The sequence below is a fragment of the Drosophila serrata genome, unplaced genomic scaffold (genome assembly GCF_035046125.1).
Source record: "Drosophila serrata isolate PLE 108 unplaced genomic scaffold, ASM3504612v1 contig_217, whole genome shotgun sequence".
Lineage (NCBI taxonomy): Eukaryota > Metazoa > Arthropoda > Insecta > Diptera > Drosophilidae > Drosophila > Drosophila serrata.
In genome coordinates, this window is record NW_028257115.1 from 3,318,620 (window position 1) to 3,339,476 (window position 20,857).

A 20,857-nucleotide genomic window follows, 5' to 3' on the forward strand; every position below is an offset into this window, starting at 1 on the left:
AAAATCATTAATTTTAATTCGGAAAGCTGTTCTATGCTAGTTTTTAGTAGATTAACAAAGCTGCGTACTCAGTTTTCAAATTTAAAAAATTCAATTTGTTGTCAAATTTTGGCAATTTTAATGATGTAACCCCTTATAAAATTTTCAATTTTCGGAAAAATGTCAAAAATTTATTTCTTGACCGGACATGGCTAGAACGATTGGGCTGTTGATGCTGATCAAGAATATATATGGTTTATAGGGTTGGAAATGACTCCTTCACTGCGTTTTAATCTTCTGACTGAAGCTATACTCAGCAAAAAGGTATAAAAACAGACAATTTTCTTAAATAATCGCAGTTTTCCGAACATCATATTTAAGCCAAAATAGCATTAATTTTGATTCGGAAAGCTCTTCTGTGCAAGTTTTTATAGCACTAACAAATCTGCATACTGCGTTTGTTGATGCTGTTATAAGTTTCTGACTAAAATTATAATAACCTGCAAAAAGGTATAAAAACAGGCAATTTTTCCCAAAAATCATAGTTTAAAAAAACTCATAACTAAGCCAAAAAATCATTAATTTTAATTCGGAAAGCTGTTCTATGCTAGTTTTTAGTAGATTAACAAAGCTGCGTACTCAGTTTTCAAATTTAAAAAATTCAATTTGTTGTCAAATTTTGGCAATTTTAATGATGTAACCCCTTATAAAATTTTCAATTTTCGGAAAAATGTCAAAAATTTATTTCATGACCGGACATGGCTAGAACGATTGGGCTGTTGATGCTGATCAAGAATATATATGGTTTATAGGGTCGGAAATGACTCCTTCACTGCGTTTTAATCTTCTGACTGAAGCTATACTCAGCAAAAAGGTATAAAAACAGACAATTTTCTTAAATAATCGCAGTTTTCCGAACATCATATTAAAGCCAAAATAGCATAAATTTTGATTCGGAAAGCTCTTCTGTGCAAGTTTTTATAGCACTAACAAATCTGCATACTGCGTTTGTTGATGCTGTTATAAGTTTCTGACTAAAATTATAATAACCTGCAAAAAGGTATAAAAACAGGCAATTTTTCCCAAAAATCATAGTTTAAAAAAACTCATAACTAAGCCAAAAAATCATTAATTTTAATTCGGAAAGCTGTTCTATGCTAGTTTTTAGTAGATTAACAAAGCTGCGTACTCAGTTTTCAAATTTAAAAAATTCAATTTGTTGTCAAATTTTGGCAATTTTAATGATGTAACCCCTTATAAAATTTTCAATTTTCGGAAAAATGTCAAAAATTTATTTCTTGACCGGACATGGCTAGAACGATTGGGCTGTTGATGCTGATCAAGAATATATATGGTTTATAGGGTCGGAAATGACTCCTTCACTGCGTTTTAATCTTCTGACTGAAGCTATACTCAGCAAAAAGGTATAAAAACAGACAATTTTCTTAAATAATCGCAGTTTTCCGAACATCATATTAAAGCCAAAATAGCATAAATTTTGATTCGGAAAGCTCTTCTGTGCAAGTTTTTATAGCACTAACAAATCTGCATACTGCGTTTGTTGATGCTGTTATAAGTTTCTGACTAAAATTATAATAACCTGCAAAAAGGTATAAAAACAGGCAATTTTTCCCAAAAATCATAGTTTAAAAAAACTCATAACTAAGCCAAAAAATCATTAATTTTAATTCGGAAAGCTGTTCTATGCTAGTTTTTAGTAGATTAACAAAGCTGCGTACTCAGTTTTCAAATTTAAAAAATTCAATTTGTTGTCAAATTTTGGCAATTTTAATGATGTAACCCCTTATAAAATTTTAAATTTTCGGAAAAATGTCAAAAATTTATTTCTTGACCGGACATGGCTAGAACGATTGCGCTGTTGATGCTGATCAAGAATATATATGGTTTATAGGGTCGGAAATGACTCCTTCACTGCGTTTTAATCTTCTGACTGAAGCTATACTCAGCAAAAAGGTATAAAAACAGACAATTTTCTTAAATAATCGCAGTTTTCCGAACATCATATTAAAGCCAAAATAGCATAAATTTTGATTCGGAAAGCTCTTCTGTGCAAGTTTTTATAGCACTAACAAATCTGCATACTGTGTTTGTTGATGCTGTTATAAGTTTCTGACTAAAATTATAATAACCTGCAAAAAGGTATAAAAACAGGCAATTTTTCCCAAAAATCATAGTTTAAAAAAACTCATAACTAAGCCAAAAAATCATTAATTTTAATTCGGAAAGCTGTTCTATGCTAGTTTTTAGTAGATTAACAAAGCTGCGTACTCAGTTTTCAAATTTAAAAAATTCAATTTGTTGTCAAATTTTGGCAATTTTAATGATGTAACCCCTTATAAAATTTTCAATTTTCGGAAAAATGTCAAAAATTTATTTCTTGACCGGACATGGCTAGAACGATTGGGCTGTTGATGCTGATCAAGAATATATATGGTTTATAGGGTTGGAAATGACTCCTTCACTGCGTTTTAATCTTCTGACTGAAGCTATACTCAGCAAAAAGGTATAAAAACAGACAATTTTCTTAAATAATCGCAGTTTTCCGAACATCATATTTAAGCCAAAATAGCATTAATTTTGATTCGGAAAGCTCTTCTGTGCAAGTTTTTATAGCACTAACAAATCTGCATACTGCGTTTGTTGATGCTGTTATAAGTTTCTGACTAAAATTATAATAACCTGCAAAAAGGTATAAAAACAGGCAATTTTTCCCAAAAATCATAGTTTAAAAAAACTCATAACTAAGCCAAAAAATCATTAATTTTAATTCGGAAAGCTGTTCTATGCTAGTTTTTAGTAGATTAACAAAGCTGCGTACTCAGTTTTCAAATTTAAAAAATTCAATTTGTTGTCAAATTTTGGCAATTTTAATGATGTAACCCCTTATAAAATTTTCAATTTTCGGAAAAATGTCAAAAATTTATTTCTTGACCGGACATGGCTAGAACGATTGGGCTGTTGATGCTGATCAAGAATATATATGGTTTATAGGGTCGGAAATGACTCCTTCACTGCGTTTTAATCTTCTGACTGAAGCTATACTCAGCAAAAAGGTATAAAAACAGACAATTTTCTTAAATAATCGCAGTTTTCCGAACATCATATTAAAGCCAAAATAGCATAAATTTTGATTCGGAAAGCTCTTCTGTGCAAGTTTTTATAGCACTAACAAATCTGCATACTGCGTTTGTTGATGCTGTTATAAGTTTCTGACTAAAATTATAATAACCTGCAAAAAGGTATAAAAACAGGCAATTTTTCCCAAAAATCATAGTTTAAAAAAACTCATAACTAAGCCAAAAAATCATTAATTTTAATTCGGAAAGCTGTTCTATGCTAGTTTTTAGTAGATTAACAAAGCTGCGTACTCAGTTTTCAAATTTAAAAAATTCAATTTGTTGTCAAATTTTGGCAATTTTAATGATGTAACCCCTTATAAAATTTTAAATTTTCGGAAAAATGTCAAAAATTTATTTCTTGACCGGACATGGCTAGAACGATTGGGCTGTTGATGCTGATCAAGAATATATATGGTTTATAGGGTCGGAAATGACTCCTTCACTGCGTTTTAATCTTCTGACTGAAGCTATACTCAGCAAAAAGGTATAAAAACAGACAATTTTCTTAAATAATCGCAGTTTTCCGAACATCATATTAAAGCCAAAATAGCATTAATTTTGATTCGGAAAGCTCTTCTGTGCAAGTTTTTATAGCACTAACAAATCTGCATACTGCGTTTGTTGATGCTGTTATAAGTTTCTGACTAAAATTATAATAACCTGCAAAAAGGTATAAAAACAGGCAATTTTTCCCAAAAATCATAGTTTAAAAAAACTCATAACTAAGCCAAAAAATCATTAATTTTAATTCGGAAAGCTGTTCTATGCTAGTTTTTAGTAGATTAACAAAGCTGCGTACTCAGTTTTCAAATTTAAAAAATTCAATTTGTTGTCAAATTTTGGCAATTTTAATGATGTAACCCCTTATAAAATTTTCAATTTTCGGAAAAATGTCAAAAATTTATTTCTTGACCGGACATGGCTAGAACGATTGGGCTGTTGATGCTGATCAAGAATATATATGGTTTATAGGGTCGGAAATGACTCCTTCACTGCGTTTTAATCTTCTGACTGAAGCTATACTCAGCAAAAAGGTATAAAAACAGACAATTTTCTTAAATAATCGCAGTTTTCCGAACATCATATTAAAGCCAAAATAGCATAAATTTTGATTCGGAAAGCTCTTCTGTGCAAGTTTTTATAGCACTAACAAATCTGCATACTGCGTTTGTTGATGCTGTTATAAGTTTCTGACTAAAATTATAATAACCTGCAAAAAGGTATAAAAACAGGCAATTTTTCCCAAAAATCATAGTTTAAAAAAACTCATAACTAAGCCAAAAAATCATTAATTTTAATTCGGAAAGCTGTTCTATGCTAGTTTTTAGTAGATTAACAAAGCTGCGTACTCAGTTTTCAAATTTAAAAAATTCAATTTGTTGTCAAATTTTGGCAATTTTAATGATGTAACCCCTTATAAAATTTTCAATTTTCGGAAAAATGTCAAAAATTTATTTCTTGACCGGACATGGCTAGAACGATTGGGCTGTTGATGCTGATCAAGAATATATATGGTTTATAGGATCGGAAATGACTCCTTCACTGCGTTTTAATCTTCTGACTGAAGCTATACTCAGCAAAAAGGTATAAAAACAGACAATTTTCTTAAATAATCGCAGTTTTCCGAACATCATATTAAAGCCAAAATAGCATAAATTTTGATTCGGAAAGCTCTTCTGTGCAAGTTTTTATAGCACTAACAAATCTGCATACTGTGTTTGTTGATGCTGTTATAAGTTTCTGACTAAAATTATAATAACCTGCAAAAAGGTATAAAAACAGGCAATTTTTCCCAAAAATCATAGTTTAAAAAAACTCATAACTAAGCCAAAAAATCATTAATTTTAATTCGGAAAGCTGTTCTATGCTAGTTTTTAGTAGATTAACAAAGCTGCGTACTCAGTTTTCAAATTTAAAAAATTCAATTTGTTGTCAAATTTTGGCAATTTTAATGATGTAACCCCTTATAAAATTTTCAATTTTCGGAAAAATGTCAAAAATTTATTTCTTGACCGGACATGGCTAGAACGATTGGGCTGTTGATGCTGATCAAGAATATATATGGTGTATAGGGTCGGAAATGACTCCTTCACTGCGTTTTAATCTTCTGACTGAAGCTATACTCAGCAAAAAGGTATAAAAACAGACAATTTTCTTAAATAATCGCAGTTTTCCGAACATCATATTAAAGCCAAAATAGCATAAATTTTGATTCGGAAAGCTCTTCTGTGCAAGTTTTTATAGCACTAACAAATCTGCATACTGCGTTTGTTGATGCTGTTATAAGTTTCTGACTAAAATTATAATAACCTGCAAAAAGGTATAAAAACAGGCAATTTTTCCCAAAAATCATAGTTTAAAAAAACTCATAACTAAGCCAAAAAATCATTAATTTTAATTCGGAAAGCTGTTCTATGCTAGTTTTTAGTAGATTAACAAAGCTGCGTACTCAGTTTTCAAATTTAAAAAATTCAATTTGTTGTCAAATTTTGGCAATTTTAATGATGTAACCCCTTATAAAATTTTCAATTTTCGGAAAAATGTCAAAAATTTATTTCATGACCGGACATGGCTAGAACGATTGGGCTGTTGATGCTGATCAAGAATATATATGGTTTATAGGGTCGGAAATGACTCCTTCACTGCGTTTTAATCTTCTGACTGAAGCTATACTCAGCAAAAAGGTATAAAAACAGACAATTTTCTTAAATAATCGCAGTTTTCCGAACATCATATTAAAGCCAAAATAGCATAAATTTTGATTCGGAAAGCTCTTCTGTGCAAGTTTTTATAGCACTAACAAATCTGCATACTGCGTTTGTTGATGCTGTTATAAGTTTCTGACTAAAATTATAATAACCTGCAAAAAGGTATAAAAACAGGCAATTTTTCCCAAAAATCATAGTTTAAAAAAACTCATAACTAAGCCAAAAAATCATTAATTTTAATTCGGAAAGCTGTTCTATGCTAGTTTTTAGTAGATTAACAAAGCTGCGTACTCAGTTTTCAAATTTAAAAAATTCAATTTGTTGTCAAATTTTGGCAATTTTAATGATGTAACCCCTTATAAAATTTTCAATTTTCGGAAAAATGTCAAAAATTTATTTCTTGACCGGACATGGCTAGAACGATTGGGCTGTTGATGCTGATCAAGAATATATATGGTTTATAGGGTCGGAAATGACTCCTTCACTGCGTTTTAATCTTCTGACTGAAGCTATACTCAGCAAAAAGGTATAAAAACAGACAATTTTCTTAAATAATCGCAGTTTTCCGAACATCATATTAAAGCCAAAATAGCATAAATTTTGATTCGGAAAGCTCTTCTGTGCAAGTTTTTATAGCACTAACAAATCTGCATACTGCGTTTGTTGATGCTGTTATAAGTTTCTGACTAAAATTATAATAACCTGCAAAAAGGTATAAAAACAGGCAATTTTTCCCAAAAATCATAGTTTAAAAAAACTCATAACTAAGCCAAAAAATCATTAATTTTAATTCGGAAAGCTGTTCTATGCTAGTTTTTAGTAGATTAACAAAGCTGCGTACTCAGTTTTCAAATTTAAAAAATTCAATTTGTTGTCAAATTTTGGCAATTTTAATGATGTAACCCCTTATAAAATTTTCAATTTTCGGAAAAATGTCAAAAATTTATTTCTTGACCGGACATGGCTAGAACGATTGGGCTGTTGATGCTGATCAAGAATATATATGGTTTATAGGGTCGGAAATGACTCCTTCACTGCGTTTTAATCTTCTGACTGAAGCTATACTCAGCAAAAAGGTATAAAAACAGACAATTTTCTTAAATAATCGCAGTTTTCCGAACATCATATTAAAGCCAAAATAGCATAAATTTTGATTCGGAAAGCTCTTCTGTGCAAGTTTTTATAGCACTAACAAATCTGCATACTGCGTTTGTTGATGCTGTTATAAGTTTCTGACTAAAATTATAATAACCTGCAAAAAGGTATAAAAACAGGCAATTTTTCCCAAAAATCATAGTTTAAAAAAACTCATAACTAAGCCAAAAAATCATTAATTTTAATTCGGAAAGCTGTTCTATGCTAGTTTTTAGTAGATTAACAAAGCTGCGTACTCAGTTTTCAAATTTAAAAAATTCAATTTGTTGTCAAATTTTGGCAATTTTAATGATGTAACCCCTTATAAAATTTTCAATTTTCGGAAAAATGTCAAAAATTTATTTCTTGACCGAACATGGCTAGAACGATTGGGCTGTTGATGCTGATCAAGAATATATATGGTTTATAGGGTCGGAAATGACTCCTTCACTGCGTTTTAATCTTCTGACTGAAGCTATACTCAGCAAAAAGGTATAAAAACAGACAATTTTCTTAAATAATCGCAGTTTTCCGAACATCATATTTAAGCCAAAATAGCATTAATTTTGATTCGGAAAGCTCTTCTGTGCAAGTTTTTATAGCACTAACAAATCTGCATACTGCGTTTGTTGATGCTGTTATAAGTTTCTGACTAAAATTATAATAACCTGCAAAAAGGTATAAAAACAGGCAATTTTTCCCAAAAATCATAGTTTAAAAAAACTCATAACTAAGCCAAAAAATCATTAATTTTAATTCGGAAAGCTGTTCTATGCTAGTTTTTAGTAGATTAACAAAGCTGCGTACTCAGTTTTCAAATTTAAAAAATTCAATTTGTTGTCAAATTTTGGCAATTTTAATGATGTAACCCCTTATAAAATTTTCAATTTTCGGAAAAATGTCAAAAATTTATTTCTTGACCGGACATGGCTAGAACGATTGGGCTGTTGATGCTGATCAAGAATATATATGGTTTATAGGGTCGGAAATGACTCCTTCACTGCGTTTTAATCTTCTGACTGAAGCTATACTCAGCAAAAAGGTATAAAAACAGACAATTTTCTTAAATAATCGCAGTTTTCCGAACATCATATTTAAGACAAAATAGCATTAATTTGTATTCGGAAAGCTCTTCTGTGCAAGTTTTTATAGCACTAACAAATCTGCATACTGCGTTTGTTGATGCTGTTATAAGTTTCTGACTAAAATTATAATAACCTGCAAAAAGGTATAAAAACAGGCAATTTTTCCCAAAAATCATAGTTTAAAAAAACTCATAACTAAGCCAAAAAATCATTAATTTTAATTCGGAAAGCTGTTCTATGCTAGTTTTTAGTAGATTAACAAAGCTGCGTACTCAGTTTTCAAATTTAAAAAATTCAATTTGTTGTCAAATTTTGGCAATTTTAATGATGTAACCCCTTATAAAATTTTCAATTTTCGGAAAAATGTCAAAAATTTATTTCTTGACCGGACATGGCTAGAACGATTGGGCTGTTGATGCTGATCAAGAATATATATGGTTTATAGGGTCGGAAATGACTCCTTCACTGCGTTTTAATCTTCTGACTGAAGCTATACTCAGCAAAAAGGTATAAAAACAGACAATTTTCTTAAATAATCGCAGTTTTCCGAACATCATATTTAAGACAAAATAGCATTAATTTTGATTCGGAAAGCTCTTCTGTGCAAGTTTTTATAGCACTAACAAATCTGCATACTGCGTTTGTTGATGCTGTTATAAGTTTCTGACTAAAATTATAATAACCTGCAAAAAGGTATAAAAACAGGCAATTTTTCCCAAAAATCATAGTTTAAAAAAACTCATAACTAAGCCAAAAAATCATTAATTTTAATTCGGAAAGCTGTTCTATGCTAGTTTTTAGTAGATTAACAAAGCTGCGTACTCAGTTTTCAAATTTAAAAAATTCAATTTGTTGTCAAATTTTGTCAATTTTAATGATGTAACCCCTTATAAAATTTTCAATTTTCGGAAAAAATGTCAAAAATTTATTTCTTGACCGGACATGGCTAGAACGATTGGGCTGTTGATGCTGATCAAGAATATATATGGTTTATAGGGTCGGAAATGACTCCTTCACTGCGTTTTAATCTTCTGACTGAAGCTATACTCAGCAAAAGGGTATAAAAACAGACAATTTTCTTAAATAATCGCAGTTTTCCGAACATCATATTTAAGCCAAAATAGCATTAATTTTGATTCGGAAAGCTCTTCTGTGCAAGTTTTTATAGCACTAACAAATCTGCATACTGCGTTTGTTGATGCTGTTATAAGTTTCTGACTAAAATTATAATAACCTGCAAAAAGGTATAAAAACAGGCAATTTTTCCCAAAAATCATAGTTTAAAAAAACTCATAACTAAGCCAAAAAATCATTAATTTTAATTCGGAAAGCTGTTCTATGCTAGTTTTTAGTAGATTAACAAAGCTGCGTACTCAGTTTTCAAATTTAAAAAATTCAATTTGTTGTCAAATTTTGGCAATTTTAATGATGTAACCCCTTATAAAATTTTCAATTTTCGGAAAAATGTCAAAAATTTATTTCTTGACCGGACATGACTAGAACGATTGGGCTGTTGATGCTGATCAAGAATATATATGGTTTATAGGGTCGGAAATGACTCCTTCACTGCGTTTTAATCTTCTGACTGAAGCTATACTCAGCAAAAAGGTATAAAAACAGACAATTTTCTTAAATAATCGCAGTTTTCCGAACATCATATTAAAGCCAAAATAGCATAAATTTTGATTCGGAAAGCTCTTCTGTGCAAGTTTTTATAGCACTAACAAATCTGCATACTGTGTTTGTTGATGCTGTTATAAGTTTCTGACTAAAATTATAATAACCTGCAAAAAGGTATAAAAACAGGCAATTTTTCCCAAAAATCATAGTTTAAAAAAACTCATAACTAAGCCAAAAAATCATTAATTTTAATTCGGAAAGCTGTTCTATGCTAGTTTTTAGTAGATTAACAAAGCTGCGTACTCAGTTTTCAAATTTAAAAAATTCAATTTGTTGTCAAATTTTGGCAATTTTAATGATGTAACCCCTTATAAAATTTTCAATTTTCGGAAAAATGTCAAAAATTTATTTCTTGACCGGACATGGCTAGAACGATTGGGCTGTTGATGCTGATCAAGAATATATATGGTTTATAGGGTCGGAAATGACTCCTTCACTGCGTTTTAATCTTCTGACTGAAGCTATACTCAGCAAAAAGGTATAAAAACAGACAATTTTCTTAAATAATCGCAGTTTTCCGAACATCATATTAAAGCCAAAATAGCATAAATTTTGATTCGGAAAGCTCTTCTGTGCAAGTTTTTATAGCACTAACAAATCTGCATACTGCGTTTGTTGATGCTGTTATAAGTTTCTGACTAAAATTATAATAACCTGCAAAAAGGTATAAAAACAGGCAATTTTTCCCAAAAATCATAGTTTAAAAAAACTCATAACTAAGCCAAAAAATCATTAATTTTAATTCGGAAAGCTGTTCTATGCTAGTTTTTAGTAGATTAACAAAGCTGCGTACTCAGTTTTCAAATTTAAAAAATTCAATTTGTTGTCAAATTTTGGCAATTTTAATGATGTAACCCCTTATAAAATTTTCAATTTTCGGAAAAATGTCAAAAATTTATTTCTTGACCGGACATGGCTAGAACGATTGGGCTGTTGATGCTGATCAAGAATATATATGGTTTATAGGGTCGGAAATGACTCCTTCACTGCGTTTTAATCTTCTGACTGAAGCTATACTCAGCAAAAAGGTATAAAAACAGACAATTTTCTTAAATAATCGCAGTTTTCCGAACATCATATTAAAGCCAAAATAGCATAAATTTTGATTCGGAAAGCTCTTCTGTGCAAGTTTTTATAGCACTAACAAATCTGCATACTGTGTTTGTTGATGCTGTTATAAGTTTCTGACTAAAATTATAATAACCTGCAAAAAGGTATAAAAACAGGCAATTTTTCCCAAAAATCATAGTTTAAAAAAACTCATAACTAAGCCAAAAAATCATTAATTTTAATTCGGAAAGCTGTTCTATGCTAGTTTTTAGTAGATTAACAAAGCTGCGTACTCAGTTTTCAAATTTAAAAAATTCAATTTGTTGTCAAATTTTGGCAATTTTAATGATGTAACCCCTTATAAAATTTTCAATTTTCGGAAAAATGTCAAAAATTTATTTCTTGACCGGACATGGCTAGAACGATTGGGCTGTTGATGCTGATCAAGAATATATATGGTTTATAGGGTCGGAAATGACTCCTTCACTGCGTTTTAATCTTCTGACTGAAGCTATACTCAGCAAAAAGGTATAAAAACAGACAATTTTCTTAAATAATCGCAGTTTTCCGAACATCATATTTAAGCCAAAATAGCATTAATTTTGATTCGGAAAGCTCTTCTGTGCAAGTTTTTATAGCACTAACAAATCTGCATACTGCGTTTGTTGATGCTGTTATAAGTTTCTGACTAAAATTATAATAACCTGCAAAAAGGTATAAAACAGACAACAAAAAAAAGGGAAATGACAACTTCCCTACCTTTGAAGCTTCTGACTCAAATTATATTACGCTTGCAAGGGTATAACAATTCTCGTTGATTTCTGTCACAAACCTTAGCTTAGAACCACCTAAGCCAAAACCAGGGCATGCTATTATAAATCAGAAAAATGCCATCATTAAAATCTAAATCTAAAACGTCAGAAAAGATAATCACGATCGGTCAGTGCCGTCTGACCTTGCTGTTGTTTTGACCACAAACAATTGGATGGCAGTGATTCCACTTTCGGTTTCATTTAACACGCTCCACACCCTCGCCCCAGCACCGTCAACCGAATGAACCCATTTTTAGAGGTCATTCACGTGCCGTGTGCTTAACTAACTGTGTCCGAAGTGGATCTTTGACCTATGACTTCTGCAATCGATGGTTTTTCCACCAGGAATGGGTTTTCTGGGTCGACTAATGAGCAATTACAATTACCAAATGATCGATTCGCGACCGAGATTTATGCGATTTCAACGTGACCATTGGGTGGACAAAACCAACTGTCCGAATCATCCGATTGCTTCATTGGTTCCTGGGCGGATCATGCTCCTCCTCGCTTCAAGTGAATCAGCCACAGCCGAATACGTGGGCCCAAGATCTCGGCAGCGTCTGGCACGATCGTCTGCTCCATGCCATGCCATGTTTGCGTTGATTCATTGGCTGCGGAGGGCGGCAGTCGCCAATCCCCACCTGCGGCTGCCCTCGTCGCTTGACTGACTTTGTGCGGCGTCATCATCATTGCCGGCTATGTCTGTTGTCTGTTGGCTGGGCTTTTTTGTTTTCGTTGATTCTCGTGTGTGCGGTTATATAAGTAGCGTGCGTTGCTCGCAAATCCAAAGTATTCTGTTGCGGGAGCTTGCTGCGACCAAGCGCAAAAAACGGGTCAGTGTGTGATCGAAGAAGTTGAAAAAAGGCGAAGTCAGACAGAAAGATAAACCCAAAGACCAAGTTGAGCTCATCATCATGCCAAGTTATTGCCTCATCATAGGCTTGTGTCTCCTTGGACTAGCGGTGGCCAAGTCGGCGGAGGGAGATCGAGACCACTGGGTCTGGCGTTCCTACAATCGCAGAGAGCGTTCCTTCCGGGACATCGATCGGAGTTCACCCATCAGGAATTCGTATGACAACAAGCTGAGACGTGAGCCCACCACCCGTCGACCTCTACCAGGAGAGCCGGAAAACGATGAGATCGAGGATTATGCGGATGTGGAGCCCACCAGGTCAGCGGATAGTCCCACTGTGGGCACACGTCAGTTCAATCCCTATGGCGGTCAGGCCAATGCCGGCCAGTTTGGAGGAATTGGTGGAGGCTACGGCGGTAGTCCGGGAGTGTTAGTGGGACCAGGTGGACCAACAGGAATCATTGGAAGACCTCCGCTATACCCTAGTCCTTATCAGCCGGGCTATGGCGGTTTTAATGGAGCTCAGAACGGCATTGGGGGCTATCCTGGAGGATATGGAGGAGTGGGACAAACGCTTCCCGGTGCTGGCTTTCCAGGAACGACTGGAGGAACAGGTTTCAACGGCTATCCCGGCAACGGACTGGGCCTGACTCAATTCCCCGGCACTGGACAGTACCCATATGGATCCTATCCTGGCGGCGACTTCAACGGAAATCAGTTTGCGGCTCCAGGTGGACAATTCCCCGGACTGGGACAATATCCCAGCAATCCTCAATTCGGAGGACCACAGTACACTGAGGGTTACGGCTTGGCTGGAGGTTCAGGCCTAGGACAACTGGGACTTGGTGGAAACGGAGGCTTTGGCTATGGCGGAAATTTCCCACCAGTCGGAGGAGGATTTGGCTACGATGAGAAATCACCGGCGGTGGCCGAGGGCAAGAGTGCCAAGAATGTGGCAGCATCACCCAGAACGGTGAACGATAAGATCACCAAGAAGGTCTAAGATTACGATCTAAAAATTGGGAGTACAACGTTTTGGTTTAATGGAAGATCTACAACTAAGAATCTCCTGTTACTGCCTGGTTACTTCCCATTCAAACACTCCCATCCGCTTTAAGTTGTACATAGTCCCTTTAGCATAGGCATAGTTTAGGCTTACCATTAGACTAAGCAAATAAATCCCAATCTTTGTCCAAGGTCGTTTGTTAATTCTATTGATTAGTGGTCTCTGTTTTGCTTACCAATGGTTGTTATCACTATAATGGAGTAAAACAGAGAGCCGGCAAAGGTCCATTGGGACTTGCGCAGATCCTCGTCGCCATCCCAGCCATCGGCCTTGATGGCCGTAAGGATTTGTTTCTCAAAATTGGCCAAATGTTTGCTCACATTGGCCATCCAGTCGCTTTCACGCAGAACCACAGCGTCGTCCGATAGCAACCAAATGTTCTCGGTGAGATTGAAGCGTAGGTGCTGAATATCCCGCTTAACCTGTAGAGGATTTAATGTGCTATTAGAAAAGGGTTTTGTTGGTAAAACCACCACACTCACCTCCAATTCGTGGGGTCGTTCGAGATGCTGGAATAGGTAGGCTCCGCCCACGCAATAGGAAACCACGAGGAGCACGAGGAGAACATGGGACACGATGCAGGTGAGCACTTTCCACGAGAAACAGATGGCAGCCACACAGCGTCCCCGCTCCGGCTTCGCTGGTTCCATCATGTGCGCCGGCAGCGACTGTGCCCGCCTACCCGACATGGTTGCCCAGCGATTCTCTTCTTCCGTTGGCTAATTTACCGCTCGGCTGGTTATAAATTATGAAATGCAAAAGAAACTAAATAAAGGACAAGACTGGGAAACACAAGGGTCGAAGATTTAAGTACCCTGTTTAAGTGATTTGAATAATACTTAATTTATAAGGTTCTTTTCTTAGATATAGATATTCACAGAAGGCAACATCATTACTCTTTCATTGAACTATTTGCTAAAAAACACTAATGAGTAGCAGGTTCATAGGAAATATGTATTATTAATTAAACAACAATTAATGCTCTCTCGTAAAGAACCCTATTTAATTGTGTCCGATTGGCTTGGGTTTTCTTGTGATCTCCAAAGGAGCCACAACAGATTACTAGGAAGCCCAAAAGGTAAACTAGAAACACAGGTCTGCGGCGCACATGTTTATTTGTCCAAATATTTATTTATTTGGGTTGCTGGGGCAAGGCCGATCGATGAGCTGAGGAGGTGGGAACGGGGCTGAGACTCCATGAGACTATTTTTGGTCCCGTTCGCCCGTTGCCCGGCGGGGGCATTCATCTCATCGTCAAAAAATCGGACGCCTCAGACCCGTGCCACGCCTGTCGAGAAAAACTTTCCTTTCCTCTTGCTTTATTTTTGCTTATATAGAGACTAGGAGACTACATAACATGTCGGATCAATTATGAACTTCGATTTCGTTGGGGGTAATTAACGCTGCCGATTTATGGGGAATGGGTTTGGAAATGTTTCTAATTTGATGATTACCGAGCAGGGATCGCACTTTGATTTGCACTGGGGAAATTGTTCAGTTTTCCAATTTAAGTTCCATGCTGAGTATCCGTTGCCCCCCCCTCTGATCCGATTCGATCCGCACAGAGATCCGACACACACCGATCCGTACGACCCACAAACACTGACTGAACGGAGGCACACAAATGGGGACTCTCCACGGATCTCTCGGGAAAAACGATTTATTTTTGGTCTTACGCGAAGTTCTCTTGTCTTTCGAGGTATATAGTTTTTGGAAAAACTTTTATTATCGCTTTTGCTCTCACCATTCCTTTTGTTTTGTTCTCAAAAACATCTCAATTTGTGTTTGTTTATGCCGGATTATCTTCTTTCAACAGCTGATACAGGTGGTCTCTCGTTATATCTTATATATCTATAGTTCTTTTTCTTCTAAGAATAAAGCTTTGCGGATTTCTTGAATTGTTTAAATCCTTTTTATACCCTTTTAGGGTATTATAATTTCAGTCAGAAGCTTCAAAAGTAATGAAGAAGTCATTTCCGACCCCATAAATCATATATATTCTTGTTCAGGATCAAAAACTGAATCGATCTAGACATGTCCGATCAATATAAAAATTTTTAAAAATTGTTCCAAAAATTGAAAATTTTATAAGGGGTTACATCATTAAAATTGTCAAAAATTGCCAAAAATTTAAATTTTCTAAAATTGTTTATTGAGTATGCAGATTTATTAACCCAATAAAAACTAACATAGGAACGTTTTCCGAATTGAAATTGATGCTTTTTTGGCTTAGTTATGAGTTTTTTAAATTTTGATTGGTCTGAAAATTGTCATACAAAAATATAGATTAAAAAATGCGAATATTTTCAGTTTTAGCCCTAATTCAATTGCAAACTGCAAGGCTATATTAAATTCGTCTTCCTGAAATTTATCCCCCTTTATTCTTTTAACCTTATTTCATAATAATTAAAAAGTTTTACAATATTTGCTTTAGTTTCGAATTTGTTTTTCCCCTCCATTGTTCTAGTTATCATTTATTATTATTATTATTATCTTATCAAAAATCGATTAGAGTTAATAAACCTCTTGGTACTTGAGTTCCTAAACTTTGTATGCCAAGATAAGAGCTGCAGTTGAGTCTATTTTTAGTAGTTTCTCCAAACGGGTGCCCGTTTTAGTCCACATTCAGTTGCCGGAAGGATCCTTGCAATCCAAAGAGGCTCTCGAAATCCACGGGCTGGCCCACTCGGAGGCTCTCGTCGGTGCCATAGTTGTTCTCCTCCTCCCAGTAGCTTCTATGAGCCTCAATACGCTTCTCCCACTCCTTAAGGAGCTCTGGAATCGAACCGTTTTCTCCGCCGTACTCAACGGGCAGATACTTCTTGGGTATTTGCTTAAAGAGTCCTTCCCATTTGCTTCCATGGACATAGAGCTGCGGGTGAAAGATCGTTTTATATAGAACTCTTTCTATTATAAACTTCAACTTACGCGACCCTGCTGTTTTTTAGACATCATCGGCTTGATCATATTGAAGATGGTCTCGAAACCATTGGGTGTGTTGATGAAATGAATTCCCTGGGGTCGCAGGGGCAGGGCCTCCTCCTGGAATACGGTCATCTTCTTGGCAAACGACGGTGTCATTTGCAGAAAGTGGCCAGTGGTGACATTGGACAGATCCAAAATGGAAATCATGCCATTCACGATGGCCACATCGTCCTCGTCGAGCATGATTTGCTGCATGAGAGCGCTGGCCCGGTTCACCTCCTGAAAGGTGTACTTATCGGGATCATAAGCGGCCATGCGGATCAAAGCCAAACGGGGCCCATTATCGTTTAGGGGACGTGGCAGTAGAACAATGGTGCTAAGGATAGATTTGAATATAGTTAAAGGATTCGGAAGTCAAGTCTCAAGTCTCCAACTTACCCCAGCTTGAAGATCTCCAGGGATTTGTCCACATCCATATTGGGACCACCATAATAGTCGGGGTACTTGGTACGTAGCGTATAGAACCTGTCAATCTTGGCCTTCGTCCGCTCCAAACTGAACTTACAGCCACGCAGAAAGTTCACCAGGAACTGATCATCTGTGCGGGCCTTCAGGTGGGGCTGCTGCCTGATCCACTCCCTCAGAGCGGCAATATCGTCATCAAGCTTGCTGGGCACCTCGTTCAGCTTCTCGATGGCGTTCTTCTGAAGCTCGGGACTCAACGGGCGGATGGACGGCATCGTGAGGTTGGGATCTCCTTGGCAGTCGGCTAACGAATGTCGATTTTTGACCCTCGCATTTGTGCAACTCAACTTGGAATCGATAAGCTATCGCCTGGGCACTGATAACCATGTATTGAAATAGTCGTCAAGAAGAATACACAGGAAAGCTTATCGATAGCATTTATTATGGGTTTATAGCTTTGCGGGCATTACAGGTCTGTGAATAGGTTCAGTCGATGATCAACTGGCGGAAAGAGCCATCCATTCCGAAGTGACTCTCTTCCTGGCCAAGGTGTGTGGGCTCTTCGCGCAACTTCTCGTTGGTGCCAAAGTGCTGCGATTCCTCAAAATAGCTACGATAGCTTGCCAACTTGTCCTCCATTGCAGTGGTTATATCAAGGATGGTGCCCCTGGTACCTCCATACTCCCCGGGCAGATATTTCTTGGGAACGCGCTCAAAGATGGCCTCCGGATCGGAGCTAACAGAGACCTGCAAGAATAGAGATTAGTATAAAGTCGCTTAAGGATCGATGTAGCTTACCCTCTCCTTGATCTTTGCTGGAAACCAACCCAGCAGCGATTTGAAGCCCGTCTCGAAGGCTTTGGGAGCATTGATGAAATGGATGCCCCTCTGCCGTGTGGGCATAGCCTCGTCAGCATAGGCCGAAAACTTGCTCAGAAGTTGAGGTTGAAGAGCAAACAGATTCGCTCCCGTCACTCCACTCATGTCCATGATCTCCAGGTAGCCAGTGACTGAGGCATTGTCATCCTCCAGCATCATGATCTCACCAAACATGGAGCCCACTCGAATGATGTCCTGGAACTTGAATTTACTCAAGTCATAGGAACAGGCCCGAATGATGGTCACAGCTGGGCCAGTGTCGTCCTTGTCCAGGGGAATCCGTAAGATGACTCTGTGGGAAATTTAAATAGCTTGAAAGGTCTTAAGAATACCTTGGTCGTACCCCATGCGAATAATTTCCAACACTTGGGGATCATCGGCCAGGCGGTGCTCATTGAAGATCTCAGGAATAACGGCCTGTAAGCTGTAGAATCGGTCAATCTTCTGCTTGGCCTTCTCCAGACTAAACTTGGAACCACGCAGAAAGCTGAGCAGGAACTGATCCGCCACGCAGGAGCAGAGATGAGGTTGCTTCTGTAGCCACTCCCTTAGAGCCGCGATGTCGGATTCCACTCGACTGGGCACCTCGTTCAGCTCCTCAATGGCCACCTTCTGCAGGCCTGCTGGCAGGGAACGCAATGTATTGGGTGAAACCTTACTCATGCTGGCAGCTCTATCAATTGCAGACTGGCCAAAATTTTGAGCACTTAATGCCGCCAATGCAACTGGTTGCCACTCGAATATAATATTCAAAGCAACTGTCGATAAGATCCGACTAATCTGGACAGCGATTAGCCGCGTTATGGGTTAGGTTTTATAAAGTCGATCAGGCAAAACATGATTAACAATCAATTGGATTTGAAATTCAATTAATAATAAGGTTTCTTTATATAAATTTCTTAAATAATATGCTAGGGATAATTTCGTCTTGATATTCTGGACTTATATCTCTTAAGGATTTAAAGATACTTATCCTCAGTTTATTCTTTTTATATATAGTCAAAACTTTTAGTGCAATAATTTAAGCAGTACATCATCAAATACAAAAGAAAGTTTCCCATAATTATTATCAGTTTCCGGCTAGACAACTTTTTCTACCCCAAGTTGAAATGTCTTGGGCCGAAGAAGGGTTAAAAGAACCCATCTTATCACTTTGCACTCACACGGGCCGTAATAATCACTATAGATAGGAGTTGGCCAGATATCGTATCGATGTAGAGTATAAACTTTATTCAAAGAAAAATAAAACATGGAAATATAATTACGCTAGACGTGAAGAACTACTACTGAGCTAACGCTTATCGGCTAGTTACCCTGTTGAAGCTGCCACCGTCACTAAGCTAGTCTCGGGCGCAGTTATCTCGAGATGATTGCATAAATACGAATATATATATATATATATATATATATTATCTGTGGATATATCTATTAAATGTATATATAAATACGCGAATGTTGTAGAGCGAATATAACCTAGGAGTGGACTGCTATTGCACAGGATCTGGAGAATCTTTCGAAGTATATGTTAGGCAGTTAGTACAGACCAGAGGGCAGGTCCGTCACCTTGGACATGGATCCCTGGGTGTAGGATCGGGTTCGCGCTGAGGCACCCTTTCCTCCGCTGGCGCTGGGATAGTTTGGGGTTTCATGCATCCGCATTGCCGGATTGCTGGTGAAGTAGATCTGCTGATTGCTCCGTGACTTCTCCCTACCGATGGCCGCTTCATTGAGAGCTTCGTGGGCGTGGGAGGAGTGCGAGGATGCGAAAGCCGCCTCCAGGCGTTCCACATTCTTGGTGACACGGCGAGCCTGCAGGGCAGCCGTGATGTCCGGCTTGGGATACTTCTGCGGTGTGTTCATGCCCGTCATAAAGAAGACCCCATTGAATTGCTGAGCCGGCGGTGCTGGAGGTGGTGGAGCTGGTGCCTTAACTTTCGTGGTTTGATGTTGGGGAATCGTCATGATGGGCGCCACATCCTGAACACACTTTCGCAGGGCTTGCATGGTAGGATCGTGCTCGTCGTGCCGCGCATTCATAATCACATCGAGCAGCTCTCGATTGGTGCTGGCATTGTAGGCCGTGGCTGTGGCATTCGCCTCTGGCATATCCGGCGAGGGTGAGTCCATTTGATAGGCCGAGGGCTGGTCCGTCTCCGGGGCGTCATAGTCCACCTCATCGAAGAAGGTGTGCATGGCGGCCAGGCGCTCAGCGGCATCGGGATCACCCGGCTGATGCAGGACCGCCATTCCGTAGTCGGAGCCATCTTGCTCAGAGCAGTCCGTGCGGGGCACCAGGTGCGCCAGGGATCGGGATTTTCTCGGTGGCTGCGGCACTATATTCACCGGCACAATTTCCTGCTCCGTGGGTCGAAGCTGCCGCATCCTGGGCCTCGAGCTAGTGCCCGCCTGGCTGCTTATTTGCTTCTCCGCTTCACTCACAATATTGTCCAGTTCCTCGATGACGTCTTCGATGGTGGCTGCATCATCGTCATCCTCCTCGACCGCCGCCGTCGCCTTTCGCGACTGCTTCACCTTGGAGGGCAGCACGAGAATGGGCACTGGGCTGAGGGAGGCACCTGTTTCTGAGCTGCTAATGCCCTCGTCCTCGTGCTCCGAGCTGCTCGTCGGCTTCGTTTTGGTGCTGGGCGGTACCTGGCGTGGTAGGGCCACCGGTTGGTGTGCAGACTCCACCGGTTTGAAGTTGGACTGCTGCTGGGCACCCTGCATGCGAAAGATCTCACGCTGTAGCTCGGCACAGCGCTCCTGCAGCCGCCTCTCCATGGAGGTCAGAACGGCCTTCTCCTCGTGCAGGATCTGAACCCTCCGCTCCAGGATCACCATCTGGCTGCGGACACGTTCTGCATCCCTCGCCTGGGCCATCATCTTATCCACGTCTATGTGGAGCTCGTTGAACCGCTTCACCTCGCTTTTCAAAGCATCCAGCCACGGCGAGGAGGAGGAAATGGTACGGGCCAAGGTGCTGGCATCCAGTCCCGCTTGGAAGAGTTCAGCCTGGATGTACAGGCGCTGCTGGATGCTCACAGCGCTCTCAATGAAGGTGTTGAGAAATCTATTTGAGAA

The 20,857-nt window shown here is 37.9% G+C and overlaps 5 protein-coding genes across 12 annotated transcripts in view; 1 reads left to right on the forward strand and 4 right to left on the reverse strand.

Annotated features, from left to right (window-relative positions):
• galene (potassium two pore domain channel subfamily K member galene) overlaps positions 1-15,119 on the reverse strand; it is a 59,208-nt gene extending 44,089 nt beyond the window's left edge. The window contains exons 1-3 of one of the 3 annotated variants that reach the window (XM_086829767.1): positions 14,962-15,119; positions 13,990-14,242; positions 13,683-13,929 (exon numbers count right to left, since the gene is read on the reverse strand). In XM_086829767.1, coding sequence (XP_086685893.1) covers positions 13,683-13,929; positions 13,990-14,196 — 454 coding nt within the window. In that variant the 5' untranslated portion in view covers positions 14,197-14,242; positions 14,962-15,119. Of the gene's footprint in view, positions 1-13,682; positions 13,930-13,989; positions 14,290-14,961 lie in introns of all 3 variants that reach the window. The other 2 variants (XM_086829769.1, XM_086829770.1) reach the window with 2 other exon arrangements.
• On the forward strand, positions 12,381-13,637 carry LOC110178678 (uncharacterized). Its single transcript, XM_020945880.2, has one exon. It carries the CDS (start codon positions 12,503-12,505, stop codon positions 13,442-13,444), a length of 942 nt encoding a protein of 313 aa, XP_020801539.2. The 5' UTR covers positions 12,381-12,502; the 3' UTR covers positions 13,445-13,637.
• Positions 15,120-15,810: 691 nt separating the features above from the next.
• Positions 15,811-17,282, reverse strand: LOC110178630 (alpha-tocopherol transfer protein). Its single transcript, XM_020945816.2, has 3 exons — positions 16,871-17,282; positions 16,436-16,808; positions 15,811-16,379 (listed from the first exon to the last, which is right to left on the reverse strand). Exons 1-3 carry the CDS (start codon positions 17,170-17,172, stop codon positions 16,122-16,124), a joined length of 933 nt encoding a protein of 310 aa, XP_020801475.2. The 5' UTR covers positions 17,173-17,282; the 3' UTR covers positions 15,811-16,121.
• Positions 17,283-17,315: 33 nt separating this feature from the next.
• LOC110178628 (retinol-binding protein pinta) lies at positions 17,316-20,071 on the reverse strand. Its single transcript, XM_020945815.2, has 3 exons — positions 18,120-20,071; positions 17,696-18,068; positions 17,316-17,644 (listed from the first exon to the last, which is right to left on the reverse strand). The coding sequence occupies exons 1-3, from the start codon at positions 18,437-18,439 to the stop codon at positions 17,384-17,386; spliced, it is 954 nt and encodes a 317-aa protein (XP_020801474.2). The 5' UTR covers positions 18,440-20,071; the 3' UTR covers positions 17,316-17,383.
• Positions 18,984-20,857, reverse strand: part of mwh (multiple wing hairs) — a 56,493-nt gene continuing 54,619 nt past the window's right edge. For all 6 annotated transcript variants that reach the window (XM_086829762.1, XM_086829764.1, XM_020945853.2 and 3 more), the window contains one exon: positions 18,984-20,846. In XM_086829762.1, the coding sequence (XP_086685888.1) occupies positions 19,310-20,846 (1,537 nt within the window). In that variant the 3' untranslated portion in view covers positions 18,984-19,309. The remainder of the gene's footprint in view (positions 20,847-20,857) is intronic.

Coding starts and splice junctions, on each gene's coding strand:
- LOC110178678 (XM_020945880.2), top strand. CDS start 12,503: ATGCCAAGTTATTGCCTCATCATAGGCTTGTGTCTCCTTGGACTAGCG.
- LOC110178630 (XM_020945816.2), bottom strand. CDS start 17,172: ATGCCGTCCATCCGCCCGTTGAGTCCCGAGCTTCAGAAGAACGCCATC. Junction 16,809..16,870: donor CTGGAGATCTTCAAGCTGGG/GTAAGTTGGAGA, acceptor ATCTATCCTTAG/CACCATTGTTCTACTGCCAC. Junction 16,380..16,435: donor CTAAAAAACAGCAGGGTCGC/GTAAGTTGAAGT, acceptor TTTCACCCGCAG/CTCTATGTCCATGGAAGCAA.
- LOC110178628 (XM_020945815.2), bottom strand. CDS start 18,439: ATGAGTAAGGTTTCACCCAATACATTGCGTTCCCTGCCAGCAGGCCTG. Junction 18,069..18,119: donor TTGGAAATTATTCGCATGGG/GTACGACCAAGG, acceptor AATTTCCCACAG/AGTCATCTTACGGATTCCCC. Junction 17,645..17,695: donor CAGCAAAGATCAAGGAGAGG/GTAAGCTACATC, acceptor CTATTCTTGCAG/GTCTCTGTTAGCTCCGATCC.